Genomic DNA, 20,960 nt, shown 5'->3' on the forward strand with positions numbered 1-20,960 from the left:
GTCAAGGGAAAGGATAAAAAGTAAAAAGCTATAAACTTTAGAAGGCACATAGGACATTCTTCATTTTCCTTTTCAATATATATATAACTCCTTATAATAGCTTTCATAATGCTTCTGGAACTCTGCTGCTTCTTCTTTTTTTTTTTTTTCCGTGTTGTTTAGTTTTATACAATATCCAGTGTGTCACCAAAGTTTCTAATTATGTTTTGGGGTTTTTAAAAATGTATTTTTAGTTGTCAATGGATTTTTACTTTGTTTGTATGTGGTGCTGAGAATCGAACCCAGTGCCTCACACATGCCAGGCAAAGTGCTCTACCACTGAGCTACAACGCCAGCCCCTCTAATTATGTTTTTAAAATATATAGACCTCTGGTCCTCTGCATTTCCTTAGACCCTTACCTTTTCTTGCTTAGAGTATTTTTCTTTTTGTTTTCTTTCTCCTTGCCCCCACTTTAAAAACAAACAAACAAAAAAACCCCGTAGTATCATATAGTGGCAAAGTACAAGCCAGGTAAAACTAAGTTCAGAATCTTGACTCCAGGATCTTACTCACTGCTTCAGTTGGGCAAGTTAATGTTTCTGATCCTCAATCTCCATATATAAATTGAGAGTAACACGACACCTCATATAGTTGTTACCAAAATTAAAATGTTAACCTGTGTGTAAACCATTCGAGCTAGAGTAGGCACTACAGCAATTTGTCTCTTGACCCCTTCTAACTGGATTCCCTCCCTCTCATGTCACCTTAGTCCAGTTCATCTTTAAAGTGTATATCTGATTCTGGTCAGTCATGTATCCTTCAAAGATAAAGTCCAGACTCCTTAGCATGGTATAAAATATTTTTTGTCCTTAAATGACTCCTTGTCTATAATTTCTTTCCCCAAGTCTAACTTGTCAAATTTCAGAATTATAACTCCTGCCTTCTTTAAAATTTATTTACGTAATGTACCTGTTAATTTTTTTTATTCTTAAAAATTTTTGATCTCTTTGTTTTACAAACAGTTCTGATCTTTACTCAATAACCAGTGTGAAATTTTTTTAAAATATTTATTGATGTAATCATCATCTTTAGTCTCAGTTCTATCATGTTTTTCTGTTTTACCATATGGAAGTCTTATATATAATAAGTCTTTTTCTATGTAGTCTTATTTGATCTCTCTCTTTTTAAGAAGGTTTATATCTTTATTCTCACAGATTTTTGATAATTGAGCTCTAAAAGCAAACAACTCTTGCATTACTGTACCTCCCCTTTGTAATCATCATTATTATTCTGTGAGTAAATGCGTATTGAGTTTTACCCCAGTCCTTATGTTGTGGTTGTCTAAAGCTTATTCTCCATTAGATTTCCCCAGAAAAGTTCGCAGGATCATCTTAGCAGTTTGTGACCTTTATTCTTTGCTGTGTGTTTGGACATTTATTAAATTTGGGGCTCTTATTTGGACATTTATTAAATTTGGGGCTCTTATTAATTTCAAAGAAATTACTTTTGAATAGAAGACAACAAAATGATGGCACTGAATAACATGATATCCACAATGTCCAGCATCTACTCAAAAATGACTAGATATTCACAAAAGTAGGAAAATGTGATCTATATTAATTTTCTTTTGAAAGGTTAAGAGAGCTTTTAACTTTCTTTTTGTGGAAAAAGTGGCAGAATGATTCCATGTTTTACAATGTCACCTTTAAACAAATCAAGCTCTCATTAATACCTTCCAAAAATTCATTTACATTGTAATTCCAGTGTGAAGAGTAACACAAAATTGTATATTTAACTTATTGAGAACAGGTGACTTTATCCAGTTATATAACATCAAATACACAAATAAATACCAACCAAATTTGTTATTTCCATACAAACCCAAGAATTGTGTTGCACCTAATTTTAGTTTTGAGAATACCAACTTGGCAAAGTGCTCTCCAAAGCTTTGCATTTAACTAAATTTAACTTTTAAAGTACAGTTTAGAATCCAGAATGTACAGTAACAATAATCACAGATCTGAATGGTTTAACAGTAATCAAAGTCTAGCCTTAAATCCTTTATAACTTTTAGAAAACAGTGTTAATCATCAGAAGTTGACTTAGCCAAAGCAAACAGATATAAGATAGGTCTTCAAGTGACAGTGTGGACCTTCTATGTCAGATAAAATGTATAAAAGAGAGCACTTATTAGTTATCTTGCCTTTAAACTTACATAAACTTTCATTTTATAAACTTTTACATAACACTTAGACAAGGCTTAGTTAGTTCTCAGATGCATACATATATCTAGTCACATATATTTGGGTATAACCTAAATAACAGTTGTTTGTTTAACCAGTTACAAAGTAATCATTTAAGATTTTAAAACAGGTACAAACCCTAATTCCTTTAAGACTTAATTTCCCTAAGTAACAAAACAATACAAGAAAACTATATCAATAGGTAAGAGCAGATCAATGTTTCAGACTTTGCTTCATATAAGTACATTAAAGTTCAAATAACTCTAACTGAATGTGCTAATTATAGACAATTTAATGACAAAACACAAACTTTTTGAGATTTACCGTCCACAAACCTTCTGCGACTTAAACGTTAAAAACTTCTTTACATCTTAGTTTTGTCCTCTTTCATCTTGAACTTTAGCAAAAGAATATTACTTTGCCAGACAAAATACTTCCTCATCCATAAACATTTCTTTTACCTTTGAATTTTCTGTACTACAATATATTTCCATACTTATAACTTTCTTTTATCTTTTCTACTTTTGGACCATTTCTTAAATTCATATTCTAAAACCTTATGAATGTTATCTGTGCATTTAATTTACACAACAAATTTCATCCCAAGAGAGGATTAGACAATCCAGCATATACAGAAAAACTGTACCGTAATCTTTTCCTCCTAGGTTACATTCAGGGGATTGGAGCACAGGATATTTTTGAGCCTGACCTGTCTCCATTACCATTATCTTAATGCCATCAACGTAACAAGTGAGTTCCTCATTGTCAGCTGTACCCAGAGGCTCCTTTGGGTCCTTTTTCTTATACTAGGCATATTGATACGCAATGGAGGAGGCCCATTTCATCCTTTTCTTTAGTTTTCCTTGACCCCCTTGTGGAGGCTGCCTACAAAACACAGGTTGGCCTTAGTTTCTGTATTTTTTCTTTTCTGGATGCAGTTATGTGTTCTGCCAGTCTCCCTGGGCATTTAGTTTGATGGGCTACTAATATACCAAGAATTGCTTTGCCCCAGTGATGAATATCCCCTGTCCAGTTGGTTCTCCTGTCAGGTCTTAAAAAGGGAGATTATTCCGATCCCCCGGTCATAAACTGACAGTGCTGGAATCTACTGCCACATCCTTTGTGGCCAGCAGTCTCTATCCACAGAGGCCAGGTTTTCTTTGGCCATGTCCTACAGCCCAGCAGCTTTTCTGTATCCCCCTGCCCTATCCCCCAGTTTAGGGGTAGTGTCCTTAACCATAGTGAGATGAGATGCAACTGCAGGCTGAGCAACAGTGCTGGGAGCCAGTACTGGGTTTAAAAGAGTTAAATCATTTTAACCCTTTCTTCTGGTGTCCTGCTATCCTTCACACCAGAGGCAGTGACTTTTTGCACCTTCATCTTAGTTCCTGCTGGTTCAGACCCCTTAGCAGGCAACTCCATCAATGCCTGTGCATACAGAATCTCTTTCATATACTTTACCCCTGACAGACCAACTTCAACATCAAGATTGTATAATACTCCAGAAAAAAACATTTAAAGGCCAGTTTGTATTACAGTAAATCCTTGTTGTCTTAGACAAGCTTTTACCCATAGGTGACCCATGCAGCTAAGATCTCTCTGCTCAAGATACTACTGGTAAGATCAATGCAGCATGGCCCATGTCTTAAAGGGACAGTAACAGACACCCCCCCCCCCAAAAAAAAAGAGAAAGAGAGAGGACCACCAAAACTAGGGCTGACAGACAGGAACCTTTAAAACAGACAGACCTGCACATACAAATTTCTTCCACCACTTATTTTACCTTTGACAGACCAACTCCAAATGCAAGATTATATAATAATCTAGAAATCTATTTAAAAGCCAGATCATTACAGTCAAACATTATGGTAGACAGACTTATAGGTGGTCCTTTGTTCAACTCACTTTACCTCTGACAGGCCAACTCCAATTGCAAGATTGTACAAAAAAGAAGTACAGAGAGAGACAACCTGAGAGGAGCCCCCAAACCATGGCCAACAGAACCTTTAAATTGACCAGCCACAATCTTTCCCAACACTACCCATAGAATCAGTGCAGTACTGGCCATGTCTTAAAAGGGCAATAGCATATAAACACAAAACAGGCAACCAGAGGAAATTCCCAAACCGTGGTCAACAGAGGGGAACCTTTGAAACAGACCAGATAGGGGGAAATCCTAAGTTCCCAACTCCTGCTTAACTGTCACTTCTACACCAGCAGTGCCACAGATATCCCCACGAAGAGGGACCAAACATTCCTACAAAGGGGAACCAGATGTGTAGAAGCAAGGGTCTCAGTGTGCACACTGGAGGAGCTTTACTGAATGGTCAAAGTTGTCATGACTTTCCTGAGTTCAGTTTCCTTTTTTCAAAGTAAAGCATTTGCTGGAACAACTTGTGCAGTTCAGGGAGAGAAGGTGGAAGTCCCCTGAAGCAAAAAGAGCGACGGCAGCTGCTGGAAGCAGTCCTCTCTTTACTCCTGGGAATAGCTCCTCTGGTTCAGTCCAAGGCAAACTCACACCATCTCCCAATTTCTCTAGCAGTCGGCCCTCAATAGACTCACCATGTCCCCTGTATCCTCAGCTTTGAAGCAGGGTTGCTTGGAATGCCAGGCCTGTCCAGGAAAGTTGGAGCGTGGGAGGCTCTCAAGTCCCTTCGTGGTCTCCAAATTTGTTGCTGAAAGCTCAGTCCTTATTCCCGATGCCAATCCAATAATGAGGACATGGTTTGAGAAAAAGGAAAAAGAAGGTTTTATTGCTTTCTTAGCAAAGGAGAAACATGGGGACTCCTCTCCCAAAGCCTGTGATTCTCTCCATATGACGTTTCTAAAGTCAGCTGATAGAAAAAATAGAAATGACACATGAAATATCATCACCAGACCAGGAATTTTACAGTTATAAATATGCTGAAGGATTTAAAGCACAATATGAAAACAATGAAGTGAAAATTAAATATAAAAAAGGAATAAATGCACTTAAAATTTCACTGGAGGGGTTTAACAGCAGATTAGAAATTGCAGGGAGGAAAAAAAGTATCAGTGAATGTGAACACATAGCAGTATAAATGAATCCAACTGAAACCAAGGAAAGAGACCAAAAAAGTGAACTTATTTTTGAAGCAACCAAACAACAAGAGAACAAGTAAGAGAGATTTCTATTTCTGCCTCCAAGGACAGACTGCCAGTGGATTTACCCTCACCATAAACAACACTCGAACAAGATATGAGTAGCATCTGTTTTCAGATAGTGAAATATAGCCACAGCAAGACTATGATCCGTTCATATTGACCTATGGCACAATATTAAGCCAAAGTGGGGGAAGCAGAAAAAACTTGAAGAAATAGTGGCTGAAATTTTTCCAAAGTTTATGAAAACTATAAATATGCAGATCTAAGAAGCTCAACAGACTGCAAGCAGAAGGAAAAAAAGCAAACCACACCAAGGCACATCATAATCTAATTGCTAAAAAACAATGATCAAAAGAGAATGTAAATGGCTGATGGAGAAAAGAGAAGATATATTGCTAGCAAGAGAGCAAAGGACTACGTTAGGCCTACCAAATAAAACAGTGCAAGCCAGAATCCATCAGCCACCAGGGGACATTTTTAATATGCTAAAAGGGGAAAAATAGCCAACATATATTTCTATGTACAATAAAAATATCCTTCAAAAGTAAAAGAGAAATGAAGAATTTTTCAGAAAAACAAAGTTGAGAGAGAGCTGGGACTGATTCTTTGCTAAAATACTTTCCTAGCATATGTGAGGTTCTGGATTCCATCACCAGTGTTTCCTTCCTCCTCCCCGCTGCACACACACATACCAAATAAAAGAAAATTTTCAGCAGTAGAAATATTACTATAAGAAATATTAAAAGAAATTCTTCAAGTAGCAGAGAAATAAAACTGAAAGGAAGATGGGTAACTTTATAATCATCCTTGAATATTTCAATATTCTCTCTTAGCAGTTAATTTAAAAATTACACAAAAAGTCAGAAAGACTAACAGAGCAGTACTTTCTTTCATTTTTAAGGGAAGCAGGGGTTACTGGAGATTGAAACAAGGGGCCCTCTACCACTGAGCTACCTCCCTTTTTACTTTGAGACAGGGTCTTACTTAAATTGCCCAAGCTAACCTAGAACTTATAACTTTCTTCCTCAACCTCCCAAGTAGCTAGAATTACAGGTGTACACCACCACACCTCATTATGAACAGTACTTTCCACCAACAGCACCTAATTGCTATGTATTTTAATGTTACCCAGCAACAGGAAAACACACATTCCTTTTTAGTACAAATGAAGCACTTTCAAATATTTTTGAAATATTTCTGGGTCACAAAAAAAAGACCCAGTAAATACAAGACGATTTAAATTATACAAAATATGCTATCTGGCTAGAATAGAATTTAATTAGTAATCATTAACATAATGATAATTGAAAAATCCCCAAATATTTAGAAATTAAATAGAACACTTCTAAATAACCTGTGCACAAAAAAAAAGAACAAAACAAAAAAATTACCAGGGAATTTACAAAATATTATTGTATCAATATATTAAAATGTATCAAATATATCAATTTTTAGACCATAGCTAGAGCAGTTCTTAGAGGGAAACTTAGATTTAATAATGATATTAGAAAAATAATAAAGCTCTCAAATCAGTGATATAATTTTCTACCTTAAGTATCTAAAATAAGAAGAGGAAAGTAAATAAAGAAAAATTAAGCAGAAAGAAAATTTGTAGTAAAGAGTAGAAATTGATGAAATATAGAGTAAGTCAATGAAATCCAAAATTGATTCTTTGAGATCAATAAAACTGATAAATTTCTAGCTGACTGCTCAGGAAAAAGAGAAAATAGAAATCAACAATATCAGGAATGAGAGAGGTGGCATTGCTAAAAATCCTCATATTAAGTGGGTAATAAAGAGTATTCTGAATAAGTTTATACTAATAAACTCAACAACTTAGATGAAATACACAAATTCCTTGGAAGACAAAACCTACCAATGCTCACTCAAGAAGAGTGAGCAATAAAGAATTCAATTTCTTTATTCAAAAAGAAATTGAATTTGTAGTTTGTACTTTCCCATAAAGAAAACTTATTAACCTCGTGCAAATAAGTACTAATAAATTGTTCTAAACATTTGAGAAAGAGAGAATATCTATTTTACACAAACCCTTCTAAGAAATAGATGAGGGAACATTTCCCAAAACATTTTTTTTTCATCTGAGTATTATTCTAGTTCAAAACCCAGACCAAAGAAAAAAAATTAAAATAATATTAGATCAAAAATTTTTATGAACATAGACTAAAAAATGTTTAATAATATTTCAACAAATCAATATGTAACACTGTATAAAGGGATAACATTTTTTGACCAAGCAGGGATTGTCCCAGGAATGTAAGGTTGGTGTATCATTTGAAAATTAATACTATGACAGACTGTAGAAGAAGAGCCATATGATTTTCTCAATAGATGCAGAAAAATTATATGACAAAATTCAACTTCCATTCATGATAGAATTTTTCAGAAAACTAATACACCATTTGTTACTTATTGTTTCTTGGCTTTGGAGAACTGCCACATTTCTCTCCTGTCCTCTGGCACAATGTTAAGCTTTGTCAGTAGAGGGCGCAGGAAGGATATTGGATAAAGAGGATTGTGTTCCTGGTCCAGCCTCTCTTTGCTCCTGCTCTGCAAGAAGATATTCAGCAAGTTAGAGCAGACTGCTTCCCAGTGGTAGATTCAATGCATACTTGCTAAAGGTGGGAGTCCTCTCAGGAGGGAGGTCAGCAATACTTTTGTGTGTGGCTTCCTGAGTTCTACCAGCTCACCTGCTGACTCCTTAGCAGTCTTCTGGTGGATTCTGTGGATCCCAGCTGTCTCCTCAGATTTCAGAAATAGCTCTTGCAAATAGCTTTCCAGTGGGTTTCTGGCAAGTCCAGCCAGTATTCCATCTGGTTTTCTGTTAAGTTCAAAACATTCTTTTAGGGCTGAGGATGTGGCTTAGTGGTAGAGTGCTTGTCTGGCATGCAGGAGGGCCTGGGTTCACTCCACAGCACCACAACCAAACCAAACCAAACCAAATCAAACCAAACCAAACACTTCTTTACCTACCACAGCCACAAAAGCTTGTTGGTGAATTGCATTGGGTTAGTTAATTCCCTGCCTGCCAGTCTTGATCCATCAACTGTAAACCAGCCCCATACCCAGGCAACCCAGCAAGATTCATCATCATTCATGGGTGTTGCCATGTCCTCATCAATGATGACTAACTCCCAGACTTTGGAAGGGTCCCTCACTTCCAAGTTTGTTCCTTATTTGGATATTTTCCCTCAACTCTGGGGTGGAGTTCTTGGGAGTCCTCTTTTATTCATAGTTAATTTCCTGTAAATAGTTAATAATTCTTTAAATCAAACTTCCCTTGTTCAGATCACCATGTGATTTCTCTCTCCAATTGAGATACTGACCTACACAGATTTGGTACCAAGAGTGGTCACTGGAGTCACTTCAAAAAGGGGCTGAGATTAGTTTTGGTTATTCTTGGGCTTAAGCCCACTGCCAGGTTCCTTCCAATAAGTAGTATGTTACGCTGTAGCACACAATTTAATAAGAGTGTTACCTGTGGTTGATTATAAAGAAGTGCCAAATGAACCCAGTACCCTGAGAGCCCAAAAGACTGCTGCACTTGGCTGTTAGGGCATTGATGATGGCTGCAAACACTAGTGTGGAATAAATGTCTTGATTATACCAAGTGCTTACAGAGAGTATTTGATAAGATTAAATCAGATAGTTTATTGTTGTTATGAACTAGTAAGATTTTAATAACATCTAAAATTATCTCTACATGTGCAGGCAGTTGGTATAGAAGAACCTTTAAAAAGGGAAATTAACTCAATAATTACCAAGTTAAAATCATTTAAAATTTTGAAAGATAATGACACATATAAATTTGATTCTTTTCCCTTCTAAAGCCTACAAAGCGTCAGTTGCATTATCTGATGGTCTTGATCTTTGGTAGCAAATATTCCAAACATAGAAAAAATTTCTTTCATTTTGCAATGACATCAAATTGTTAAAGCTGTGTCCAAAAGTATCTTCATGTTGGACACGTTGTACCGCGTAATCTTGTTTTATTTTTAATGATGAAAACATTTGTTCTGCTTCTTGTGATTTTGACTTGAAATCTGTATTGCTTTCACTTCAAATTTTGGATCAGTTTCTGATTTAATGTTGTAGTGTATAACATTTACTTCTTCTCTGAATTTTTAAAATAGTATTTACAGAGGGCTGGGGTTGTAGCTCAGTAGTGGAAGGCTTGCCTTGCACAAGTGAAGCCCTGGGTTCAATCCTCAGCACCACATTAAATAAATAAAGATATTGTGTCCAACTACAACTAAAAAATATTATTTAAAAAAGTATTTACAGAGCACCAAAGTGCATAGCAAATACTCAAACATGGAAAATGCTAGAGGATATTATTGAATAGTACTCAAATAACCTAACGTTCAAATCTCCCAGCAAGGTTAATAGCATTACAGAGTCATGTGTTGAAACTGCCAATTTAAGGACTTATTTAGCTTCCAAAACCTGTTATTTCTTGAAATACCACTCACAGGATTTATGTAAAGTATAGTATACATGTAATCTTACTAATGCTGTTTTTGTAAGAAAAACCCATATTATCAGATAGGACCATGCACACAAAGTAATAACATGGAAACAGCTGCTAATAAGACTGACTGAGTAGATTGTGACTGTTACTCTCCCCCGTGCTTCTGTCCTGGTGCCTGGAAATGTCAGCATAACAGCTGATTCTACTTTTCAATGTTGCATGCTCTTGCTTTCAATTGATGTCAGTTGATTTCTTTTAAAGCAATAATATCTCTATGCCAATTATTAAGATTTAATTCTCACAATTGGTTTTTCTTAGATTTAGCAAAAGTAAGTTTCCATGGAAAACTCCAGAAGGGAATTCTTATGTGGAAACACTAATGTAAATCAACTGCAGCTCTTATGTATTATTGGGGGGTAAGGGAGAATGAAAAGTGGTACATCTGCTTTGGAAAATATTTTGGCATTTTCATATAAAATTGATACACATTTATCATATGATCCAGCAATTCCATTCCTAGGTATTAACCCAACATAAATTTAAAGATATGTCTAATATATGACATAAGCTCATAGAAGCTTTATTTATAATAGCCAAAATTTGGAAATAGCCCAAATACTCATCAATAATGAATGGTATGTCCATATAATGTATTATCATTCACTAATAAAAGTAAATTTAATTGTACAAGACAAATTATCAATGAGGAAACAGAGGACTTGAATGACAGTATAGAGCACAAGGGCCTAACAGAAATAAATAGGACATTCTACCTAAGAACAGCAAGCAGAATATACATTCTTACCAAGCATATGTAGAACATTCTCCAAGAAAGAGCACATGTTAGGCCACACACAAAAAGGTCAAGTATCTTTTTAGACCTAATGGAATGAAACTAAATAACAGAAAGAAATCAGGAAAATTTGTAAATTTGGAAATTAGACCGTGTACTCTTAAATATGTGGTGAGGCAAAAGGGAAACCCTGGGAATTTAAAAAATACCTTTAGACAAATAAAAATGAACACACAACATACCAAAACTTATGGGATATAGTGAATACTGTAGTAAGAGGGAAGGAAGGGAGGAAGGGAGGGAGGAAGATCTTACATCTATAACCTAACCTTACACCTTGAAGAACTAGGAAAAGAATAAGCTAGATAAAGTCAGCAGAAGGAAGTAAATAACAAAGACTAAGCAGAGATAACTAGAGAATAGAAAAAAAAATCAATAAAACCAAGAGTTGGTTTTTTGAAAAGATCAGCAAAATTTACAAACCTTTACCTAGAATAAGATAAACAGAGAAAACAGAAATATCTAAAATTAGAAGTAAAAGAAGAAACTTTATAGATGTCACAAAAATAAGAAAATGTATGACAACACTATGAACAATTATATATAACATATTGGATAAACTAGAGAACTAAATTCCTATAAACATAAACACACCAAGAATAATCTCTTTTCACAAGTGATGTGATCTCAAATATAAAAAGAAATTGAACAACATGGGTGACTCTCAGAAGCATCATGCTATACAGAAAGAACTACTAGAATCAAATTAATATACTCTTTCATTTATATACGATTTAATTAAAGGCAAAAGTATAGTGAAAGTAGGTAGTGACTGCTATGAAAGACAGGACTGCAGAGGGACCTAAGGAAACTTCTGGGGGTGATTGTTTCCAAAACTCGTAGAATTGTACTATTAAAATTAGTGCATTTCTTGCAAGTCAAAACTACTCTAAGATTTCATTTCACGCCAGTCAGAATGAAAGGTATTAAGAATATAGACAACAATAAGTGTTGATGAGGATGTGGGGGAAAAGGCACACTCATACATTGCTGGTTGGACTGCAAATTGATGCAACTAATATGGAAAGCAATATGGAGATTCCTTAGAAAACTTGGAATGGAACTACCATTTGACCCAGCTATCCCACTTCTCGGTCTATACCTAAAGGACTTAAAATCAGCATACTACAGTAAACACAGCCACATCAATGTTTTATAGCAGCTCAGCTCACAATAGCTAAACTGTGGAACCAACCTAGTACCCTTCAATGGATGAATGGATAAAGAAACTGTGGTATATATACACAATGGGATATTACTCAGCATTGAAAGAGAATAAAATTATGGCATTTTCAGGTAAATGGGTGGAGCTAGAGAATAAACATGCTAAACCATTACCCTACGTACATTTGTGACTGCATATATGGTGTGACACTACATTGTGTACAACCATAGAAATGTGAAGTTGTGCTGCAGTTGTGTACAATGAATCAAAATGCATTCTGCTGTCACACATACCTAATTAAAATTTATTAATAAAAAAATTAGTGAATTTCTTTGTAGGTAAATTATGCCCCAATAAGAGTGAACAGATCTTCCTAATTATTTTAGACAATCAACAATGAGAAAATGAACATTTATCAAAAGAGGACATTTATAATAGCAGGTAAATAACTAGAAATTAACCTTTAAATAAGTATAACACGTCTGCAGGGTAAATTAAGGCATACTAAAGATGTAGATATACTGACAGATTTCTTATTTATGGATTAAAGACTCAATATGGTGAAAGTATCATTTCTCAAATTGATTGATAGATTCAATCTTATTCCATAAAAATTCCAGCCTTTTATTTATTTGATTGTAGAATTTATAGGGAAAGGCTATGAATAGTGGGAAAAAACTAAGATAAACTTGCTATACTCTATCTCAAGGTTCATCATGATACAGAATAATTATGACAATATGATAATGTAAAATAATGTAGCAAGCCTAATAACATATGCCCACTGTTACAGATATTTCTGTGGCAGAAGTGCTATGACTGATTAGAAGGGGGAAAACTGACTTTTCAGTAAATCTTGTTGAGTAGTCATTTGGAAAAAAGGAAAGTGAGACAGCTAATTCCCTTCAGTCTCTACCCCACCCTCCAAATCTATTTTAGTTAATTAAAATTCTAGAGGTGAAAGGCAAAGCTGTAATTCTTTTTTACAAGAATGTAGAATGTCTCCATGGAAAGGATTTCACATTTTAACATGTGAAATGAAAACCACCAGCTATAAGGGAAAGGGTTGATATATTTGACTATATTAAAATTAAGAACTTCTGTTATCAAAAGATTGTTTTTAAAAGGTGAAAAGAAAATCAGAGTGGGGGGAAAGATAATGTCTTGCTATAACATTTATTCTCTAATGCAAATTCATATATGATTGGTAAATGGGAGAATGATGTCACTTTTACTGATGTTGCATTAGTTCTTGTGCCATTTCCCTTAGACTATAGTTTTGTATCATCAAGTAGCAGTAAGTAAACATAGACTAAATGAACACAACAGAATGTGGTAACTGAGGAAGACTATACTAGTATCTGTGATGCCATTCTCCTCAGTGTGACTCTTTTCTGTTTGACCGTGTGTTCTGTCTAAAATTGTAGATTGTACAATATTCATTTGTCAGTAGTTTCAATACTTTTACCCCTTTCTGTGTAGCTGTCTTTTTTTCTCATTTTTTAATGACAAATATTTTTGCTCTACAATTTTTTATTGTGAATTTAACATGTCTTTTAAACTGTATTTATATTTTTAGTTAGGATTATATTTTATTTTGTTAGTCTTCTGTTTACAAAGTTGTTTTGAAAATTAAACCCTGACCCATCTTCTCTGTAATTTCTGTTGTTTTGGGTGTATGATTGTGCAATAAGCACTGTTTCAAGAAATCACATTTCACAGGAATGTTCCATATGCAACATACTTATCTGCCAGCAGACCACAATACTCAATACTAAAACAATTATTTCACATTTTAACATCTCTTCAGTTGGAAAACATCTTACAATAAATGTACTCTTTCAGTCATAATTGGCAAGCTTTTTTCCTCTCTTAGAGATAAAATAATACTGCATTTCAGAAACTGCTGGTTAGATTTGACAGTGCATTATAGTATGTACAGTATAAAGAAATATAAATCAATTTTTAAAAGACGACTCAATAGAGCAGAAAAGATTTGAATACTCACTTCCTAACAGGAAATTTATGTTCCTAGTATCTTAGTCCATTTTCTGTTGCCATAATAGAATATCCAAGACTGGATAATTTATAAAGAAAAGAGGTTTATTTTAATTCATGGATCTGCAAGTCTTTAAGCATGGCACTAGTATCTGCTTGGCTTCTTCTGATAATGGCCTCATGGCAAAGGGGCAAAGTGGGCACATGCACAAGAGATGCACATGTGGCAAAAAAGTAAATGGAAGAATTAGGCTCATTTTTTTTTTTTTAACAACTCTCTTGAAAACTAACCCACTCTTTAGGAACTACATTAAATTCTTCATGAGAATGGAGCCCCATGAACTAATTATCTCTTAAGGGATTTACCACTTCTCAACATCATAAGTTTGGGACCAGCCTTCAACATGAGTTGAGGTGGGGACAAATCATTTTCAAATCATGGCAGCCAGTAAATATATAAAAAAGAATGTTTAATCTCATAATGCACTTGCACATTAAGTACACCACAAGGTGCCTTTACACACTCAACACTGAAAAATTTTTAAAACCTAGTAACAAGTATCCTGTGTGGACATGGGAGGAATGTTATTGTATAATTCCACTCACATGAAATTATAAACCTAATATATGTTGCTTAGAAACACATTCCTTAGTCAGTGCAGCCATGGGAAAGGAAATCATCCCAGATGTCAAGATGGTGGCTCCTTTGGGGGATGGAAATTTGAAGGTTTAAAATCAGATGTGCAGGCCTTAGGGTTTTGTCAGTGTCCTATTTCTTCATATGGGTGAAATTACTTTTAGTTTTTCAACTTTAAAATTCATATGCTTTTCTGTGTAATTCAGTACTTTAAAAAAGGAGAATGATCAGTTATATCACTTGTTCATAGGACAGGTAATATGATGACTGAAATTAACCATGGAGTTCAGCCAAGTGAAGACTATGGTTGAACAGAGCACACGTGTCACTGAATGGCTGGGACAACGAGCTGATTGGAATTCACTCAGGAAAGAATGAGAGGGAGGGATTGGAGACACGAGTAAACATTTTAGACATGAATAAAATATCAGTGTAAAAAGGAGAACTGTGGTAGTAAGTGAAAGAGGGGATGTGAAAAGCTTTGCAATATATAAGTATCAGGAGAATAAAAAGGTAAATTTTCTGTAATGTGGAAAGTAGGAGGATGGGGGATTGAAGATAACTTTTTTTATGTATGGGCTTTTGTGAAGAAAGTTAAATTTTATAATATTGTAAAGAGAATTAACATCAAAGCTACTACGTCTTTAGAAATATACATATGTTGTAATCCTATATATCATTCATACCTATAAAAGGAAAGAACCATGAATCATTTTGTTTAATACCACTTTGCAGAAAGAGAATGAATTCCAGAGAGGTTAAAATCTTACTCCAAATTGTGCCATTTTTAATTACCTCAGACTAAAACAGTTCCTCCTGGCCCCTGGGTCAGTCCTCTTTTTGCAGTATTATCCATAACCTGGTTTGCTGTTAAATTGGATTTTATATAGTCATTATATCTAATAGTAGAATTTATTTGGATAATATCTCAATTAGTCTTTGCTGCATAACAGCCCCACAGTGGCTTAAAATACTGTCATGTGTTACTTCTTGTGATTCCGTGAGTTGGCTGGGACCACTCACGCAGCTTCAGTCTTTGGCAGCTCAACTGTGGATAGAGGGGCTAATAAGATGGCTCACTCATGTCTGAGGCCTTGGTGCTGTTTGTCAGCTGGGACTCTGTAATTATTTAGTGGTCTAGCCTGAACTTCCTTGCATGGTGTCAAGAACATTCCAAAAGGGTGGAGGTGGAAGTCTAGACTCCTAAATTTGCTTAACATCATGCTCTCCATTAAATTAATCAAAGCTAGTCATGAATCCAGGTGAGTCTCAAGGGATGAAGCAACAGGCCCCACCTCTTAATGGGAAGGACGTGCTATGCTTGTTCCATCTATTACAGATCATTATAAATAATAATTTTAACCCACTGAATTTACTTCTTAAAGTTAATTTTTATTTAATATGAAGCTAAAAGTTACTGACATAGGGAATCTAATAATATAGTTTGGCTCATATGAGAAACACAAAGTACTTGAAAATGAAAAATTATATTATGCTAAAAAATGTTTTCCAGTGCTTGTATCCTCTTTTATATAAAACAGAATATTTATTTTTAGAAAAAGTTGGGTTAAAAAATGATGATGGGAATTCAATATAGTCTTTGTTGCATGGAATGTTGGCTTAAGCATTATTTTCTCAAGTCATTGCAATTAATGTATTATTATCTTTGTGGATTTTTTTCATGTTACAGAATATAATCGAATGTAATGCAACTAAAATATGAGAGCAATTAAGTTTCCCATTAATTAATCTATAACAATAATAGCATATTGCTAGGCATTACATTATTTGTTTAGAATTTTCACTTAATTTGACAATTATGTACATTGAACACTTCAAGATCTTTGCACTGTGTCAAGACTTGGGGTACTTCGAACCAAACAGACATAATTTCTGCATGCTGCCATACCTTAGGTGAGAATCAGGGAAGATTCTCTAAAGAAATTTTGTAAGCCAAGACCTGAAGGATGATGACTGAGTTAGCAGAAGTGAGAGTAGGAAAAGAAATAGGAATTGCTCTAGGGAAGGAACAAAGGATTCACTTATTTGGAAGTAAGTGAGTGTAAGGGTCAATGAAAGAATTGTGTTGTAGGAGAGAGGATTACTATGGCTAAAGCCTGAAGTGTGAAAGGAGTGAGACAGGAAAGAAACTGGAGAGGAGGCTAAGATTGCTAGAACCTTGTAAATATGCCAGGAATGATGGGAAACCTTTTAAGGGCTTAAAGGATCTTTTGTTGTTGTTTTTGCTCAATTTTTTTTTTTTTAAAGAAAAGTCTCTGACTATAATTTGGTGGGAGTAAGCCAAGGATAGGCAAGTTGATCTGGGGGATCCAACCACACAGGCTGAAGACAGTAATATGAATTAGGTGACTGTGGGAACCAGGAGAAATGTCTCGAGGTATTTAGGACGTGAAATCAACAGCATTTGGTGACTGAATGTTGGAGTAGAAGGAGGAGCCTGAGATGACTGACTCTCAACCTATGTGGAGGAACAGGTTTGGGAAGGCTGTGTCAGACCATATCCAGAGAAAAGCCTGGGTCTTTTTTTGTTTTGTGTAGTATTTAACATGACATTGCTAATATCAGTTCATAAAAGTGATTGATTCTCATTTAGCGAAATTTGTCAGATGTAGCAATACTGCCACAACCTGAATTTATACAGAAGAAAGATTTTACCTTATTATAAATTCCTTAATATATAGAAGTTTAGTGATCTGTTGCTGTAATCAGTTTATAAATCAGTTTACTTAACAGTGATTTTTTAAAATTGCTTAAAGAGAATAACGGTTAAGATGAAATATATGAATACCTATCTTAAACCTTTGGTTAGTTTAAAATAACTTCATAATATTTATCCAAATTTTTAAATAAAGGACATTAAAAGACTTATAAAAATTGCTTCTCTTTTTTGTTATCTTTATGACTCTAGTAAATAGAATGTAAGTTTACATTTATGCTAGGAAAGAAAAATAAGATACATACACAGGACAACTACTTAAAAATGAAGTGTGTTGCCAGAGTGTGGTGATACAAACCTGTAATCCCAGTGTCTCAGTAGGCTGAAGCAGGAGGATCACAAGTTCAAGGCCAGCCTCAGCAATTTAATGAGGCCCTAATCAATTTAAGGAGACCCTATCTCAAAATAAAATATAGAAAAGGCTTCGGATGTAGCTTAGTGGTAAAAGGCCCCTTGGGTTCAGTCCCCAGTACTTAATTAATTCTGTCTTACACAATATGTGCAAAATATCACATTGTACATCACAAGTAGACACAATTTTTGTCAACTTTTACTTGAATAAAGTTGGAGGGAGGAAATGAAGTCTCTTAATGGTGGATTTATTTCTACTTATTGTTAAGTAATGATAATTGAGATTAAATGTTGTGTTTTAAGAGATTAAGCCTTTTTTAGCACTAAAATTATTTTAGTGGTTTTTTTTTTTTGGTTCTGAATTTCATGGCTATCTCTAGATTTTATTAAAGTATATTTACTCATTCTACATTTATTGTCCTACTTTCACCTAATAATGTTAAGTTGCCTGAAATTTTCTGATCCTCATTCTAGCAAATGCAATATATCCAATAGTCTGTGCCTCTATAAACTGAATTTTCTGATACTCTGAATATTTTGTAAGTTTAAAAGTACTTTGCAACCTATTTTTTTTTCTTTTTTCTTTTTTCTTTAGGCACTACAAGGGCCCCCAGGGATGGGGAAGTTCCAGGGGTGGACTATAATTTCATTTCTGTTGAACAGTTCAAAGCACTGGAAGAGAGTGGAGCATTGTTAGAAAGTGGAACTTATGATGGTATGTCCCCTAATATTAACAACACTCAGAAAACTATCTGAATGATGAATTATTTCAGAGGGAACTTGATCAGTAAAATACTATTTCTAAAAATTTCTTAGGAAAATTTTCCTTTGATGAGGAGATTTTATAATTTGCTAAATAAGATGGGATTAAACCAAAATAGAAACATTTCTTCATATTATAAATTTAATTGTAAATAATATACTAAAAATCAAACTGACTAGCATGCATATTTCATAGTAATTTACAGTCATCATCAGAACTCAACAAGCATTTATTGATTGCTCTCTATTGTGGTTGGGAATAAAAATCTGTATACTTATAAAAACCTGTGTGTACCTTGACTATCTTGGAGAAGGGAACATATAACTTGCTGGGAGGTGGGCAATAAAAACAGAATAATTGGTTTTCTTTTAATATCTCTACCCACTTGATTCCAGAAAGTACAGTTGAGATCAGTTTCAATTTTTAAATGATTCTCTTAGGCCTATTTATTTTTCCTTATGTAACATGCTTTTTTCCTGGCAAGCTTATCCACTCCATAGCACCCTTTACTTTTCCATCTTTGCTTTATCATGCTATTATAATTGCCTATTCCATAAACTCTGATCATGTCTTTCTTACTTGATATTATCTTCAGGGCCTCAGATGATGATGAATAATATCTAACCCTAAATACAACATATCCACATTTGTATTTTAATTCTTCATAATTTCTCTCTGTAGCAGTACCCCAAGCTCAAAACAGTGGAGTCATCATTTACTTCCTCCCTTTTCTTGCACTTCACTTCAGTCAGTTACCACATCTAGTCATTTCTTCCTTTGTACCCACTTTCACAATGCCCTTCTTTTCACCTTCACTATCTCATTGAAGCCTACTGGATCAGCTCATGTCTGGCCTATTGCAGTTGGTCTCTTATGTTCAATTTCTTCCTCTGTCCAATCCAACCTGTCCATTGCTACCATGCTGATCCTCCTTAAGCACCCTTCTGATCATGTCCCTCTCCTATTTAAAATCTTCAGGCATTTTTTACCTGACAAGTGTTATCTAACTATCCTTTCTGGGTTTAGCTACCATGACTCCCTCATTCATTCATTCATTCATTCATTCACTCATTCATTTTGTCCTATTTCATTCATTCAGCAATCATTTGTTAAGTACCTACTATGTGCCAAACACTGTAAGAGAGCCTAGTAGTACTGGGGTGAATAAGACTGAAATGCCACTGCCTTAATCCTCTCTCTTAGTGGGGGAAAATAGTCAGCAAAACAAAAAACTATAAATTGTTATGAAGAAAACAACAACAAAGGATTTAAAGAAATGAATAGGAATATCTTCCTCAGAGAAGATTCCCAGTGAAGGCTTAGAGGAAAGGACAGCTGCTTGTTTGTTTTGACTTTTACACAGATAGCCTCCCTCTTATAATTAATCATTCTGATGTGTTTAATATGTATGTTTTTATGTGTGTTCTTGCACAATGTATATTATGTCTTGTGTGCATATTTATTGTTTACAACTGAACTGTGTCATATATATTTATCATTCAGATTTTTATCATTTCATTTATTACTTTGTTTTTAGATACACCCATGTTGATATACTGTATTTGTGTGTAATCCATTGCACTTAACTTAATTATTCTCCTAGTGATGGCCTTCCTTCAAACTCCCTGTTACTATAAGTAAAGATGAACGTTCTCACATGTCTTTTTACAAATGTATGAGAATGTCTGTGGAATATATACCCAAGAGCCGAGTTATTGAGTTGTAGACTGTATATATCCTTGTCTGATGAAATAGTTTTGGTGCCTCCAGTCTCTTTTCTCCCTAGAAGTACCCAAAGGTTTCTGTAGCAGCTATAATAATGGCACCATCTCCCAGTACCTGGCATTATTCAGTTACATAATTTTGCCAATCTAATGGTTATAGAAGTGGTATCTCATTCTAATTTTAGTTTCTCTGGTAGTCAAGAGAGTCTGAGCATTTATCCATGTGCCTATTAGTCTTTTGAACTTCTGCAAATTATGCACTACACTCATTTTCTTTGTTCATTTTTTCCCAAGTTGAGATCTCAGTCATATTCTGATTTATAGGTTTTCCTTAGATATTTAGATATTACTCTCTTACTAGATGTAGATATTTTCTCCCATTCTGTCACCTGTTAATCTTGTCTTGTATTTCTTCATTAAACAGAATTTTTAAAATTTAAAAATCAGGGCCTGGGGTTGTGGCTCAAAGGGAGAGCACTCGCCTACCGTGTGTGAGGCACTGGGTTCAATCCTCAGCACCACATAAAAATAAAATAAAGATATTGCATCCACCTATAACTAAAAAATAAATTTAAAAAAAATTAAACATCAGTTCATTACTGTTTTTTTTTTTTATAATTGTGCTTTTCAAGTTTTGTTTACAAAGTCTTCTGTCCTTAAAGTACAAAAATACTTTTAGATTTGCATCCATGAAGCATAAGAACTTGGTATATGATAAAGTGGCATATTGCATATTTTCAGTTATTGTCTACTGTGTGCTTAGTTCAAAGGAAATGTAAATTAAAACATTATATATTTAATTTTATTTTTTGGCTACTAGGGATTGAACTCAGAGGTGCTTTGCCCACTGTACTATATCTCCAGCCCCTTTTTTACTTTTTTATTTTGAGACAG

General features: G+C 34.6%; 1 protein-coding gene across 2 annotated transcripts in view; it reads left to right on the forward strand.

The window, feature by feature from the left end:
* Magi3 (membrane associated guanylate kinase, WW and PDZ domain containing 3) overlaps nucleotides 1-20,960 on the forward strand; it is a 233,731-nt gene that overhangs the window by 138,682 nt on the left and 74,089 nt on the right. For both annotated transcript variants that reach the window (XM_026394189.2, XM_026394188.2), the window contains exon 3: nucleotides 18,175-18,294. In XM_026394189.2, the coding sequence (XP_026249974.1) occupies nucleotides 18,175-18,294 (120 nt within the window). The remainder of the gene's footprint in view (nucleotides 1-18,174; nucleotides 18,295-20,960) is intronic.

Source organism: Urocitellus parryii, chromosome 11, assembly GCF_045843805.1.
Source record: "Urocitellus parryii isolate mUroPar1 chromosome 11, mUroPar1.hap1, whole genome shotgun sequence".
Lineage (NCBI taxonomy): Eukaryota > Metazoa > Chordata > Mammalia > Rodentia > Sciuridae > Urocitellus > Urocitellus parryii.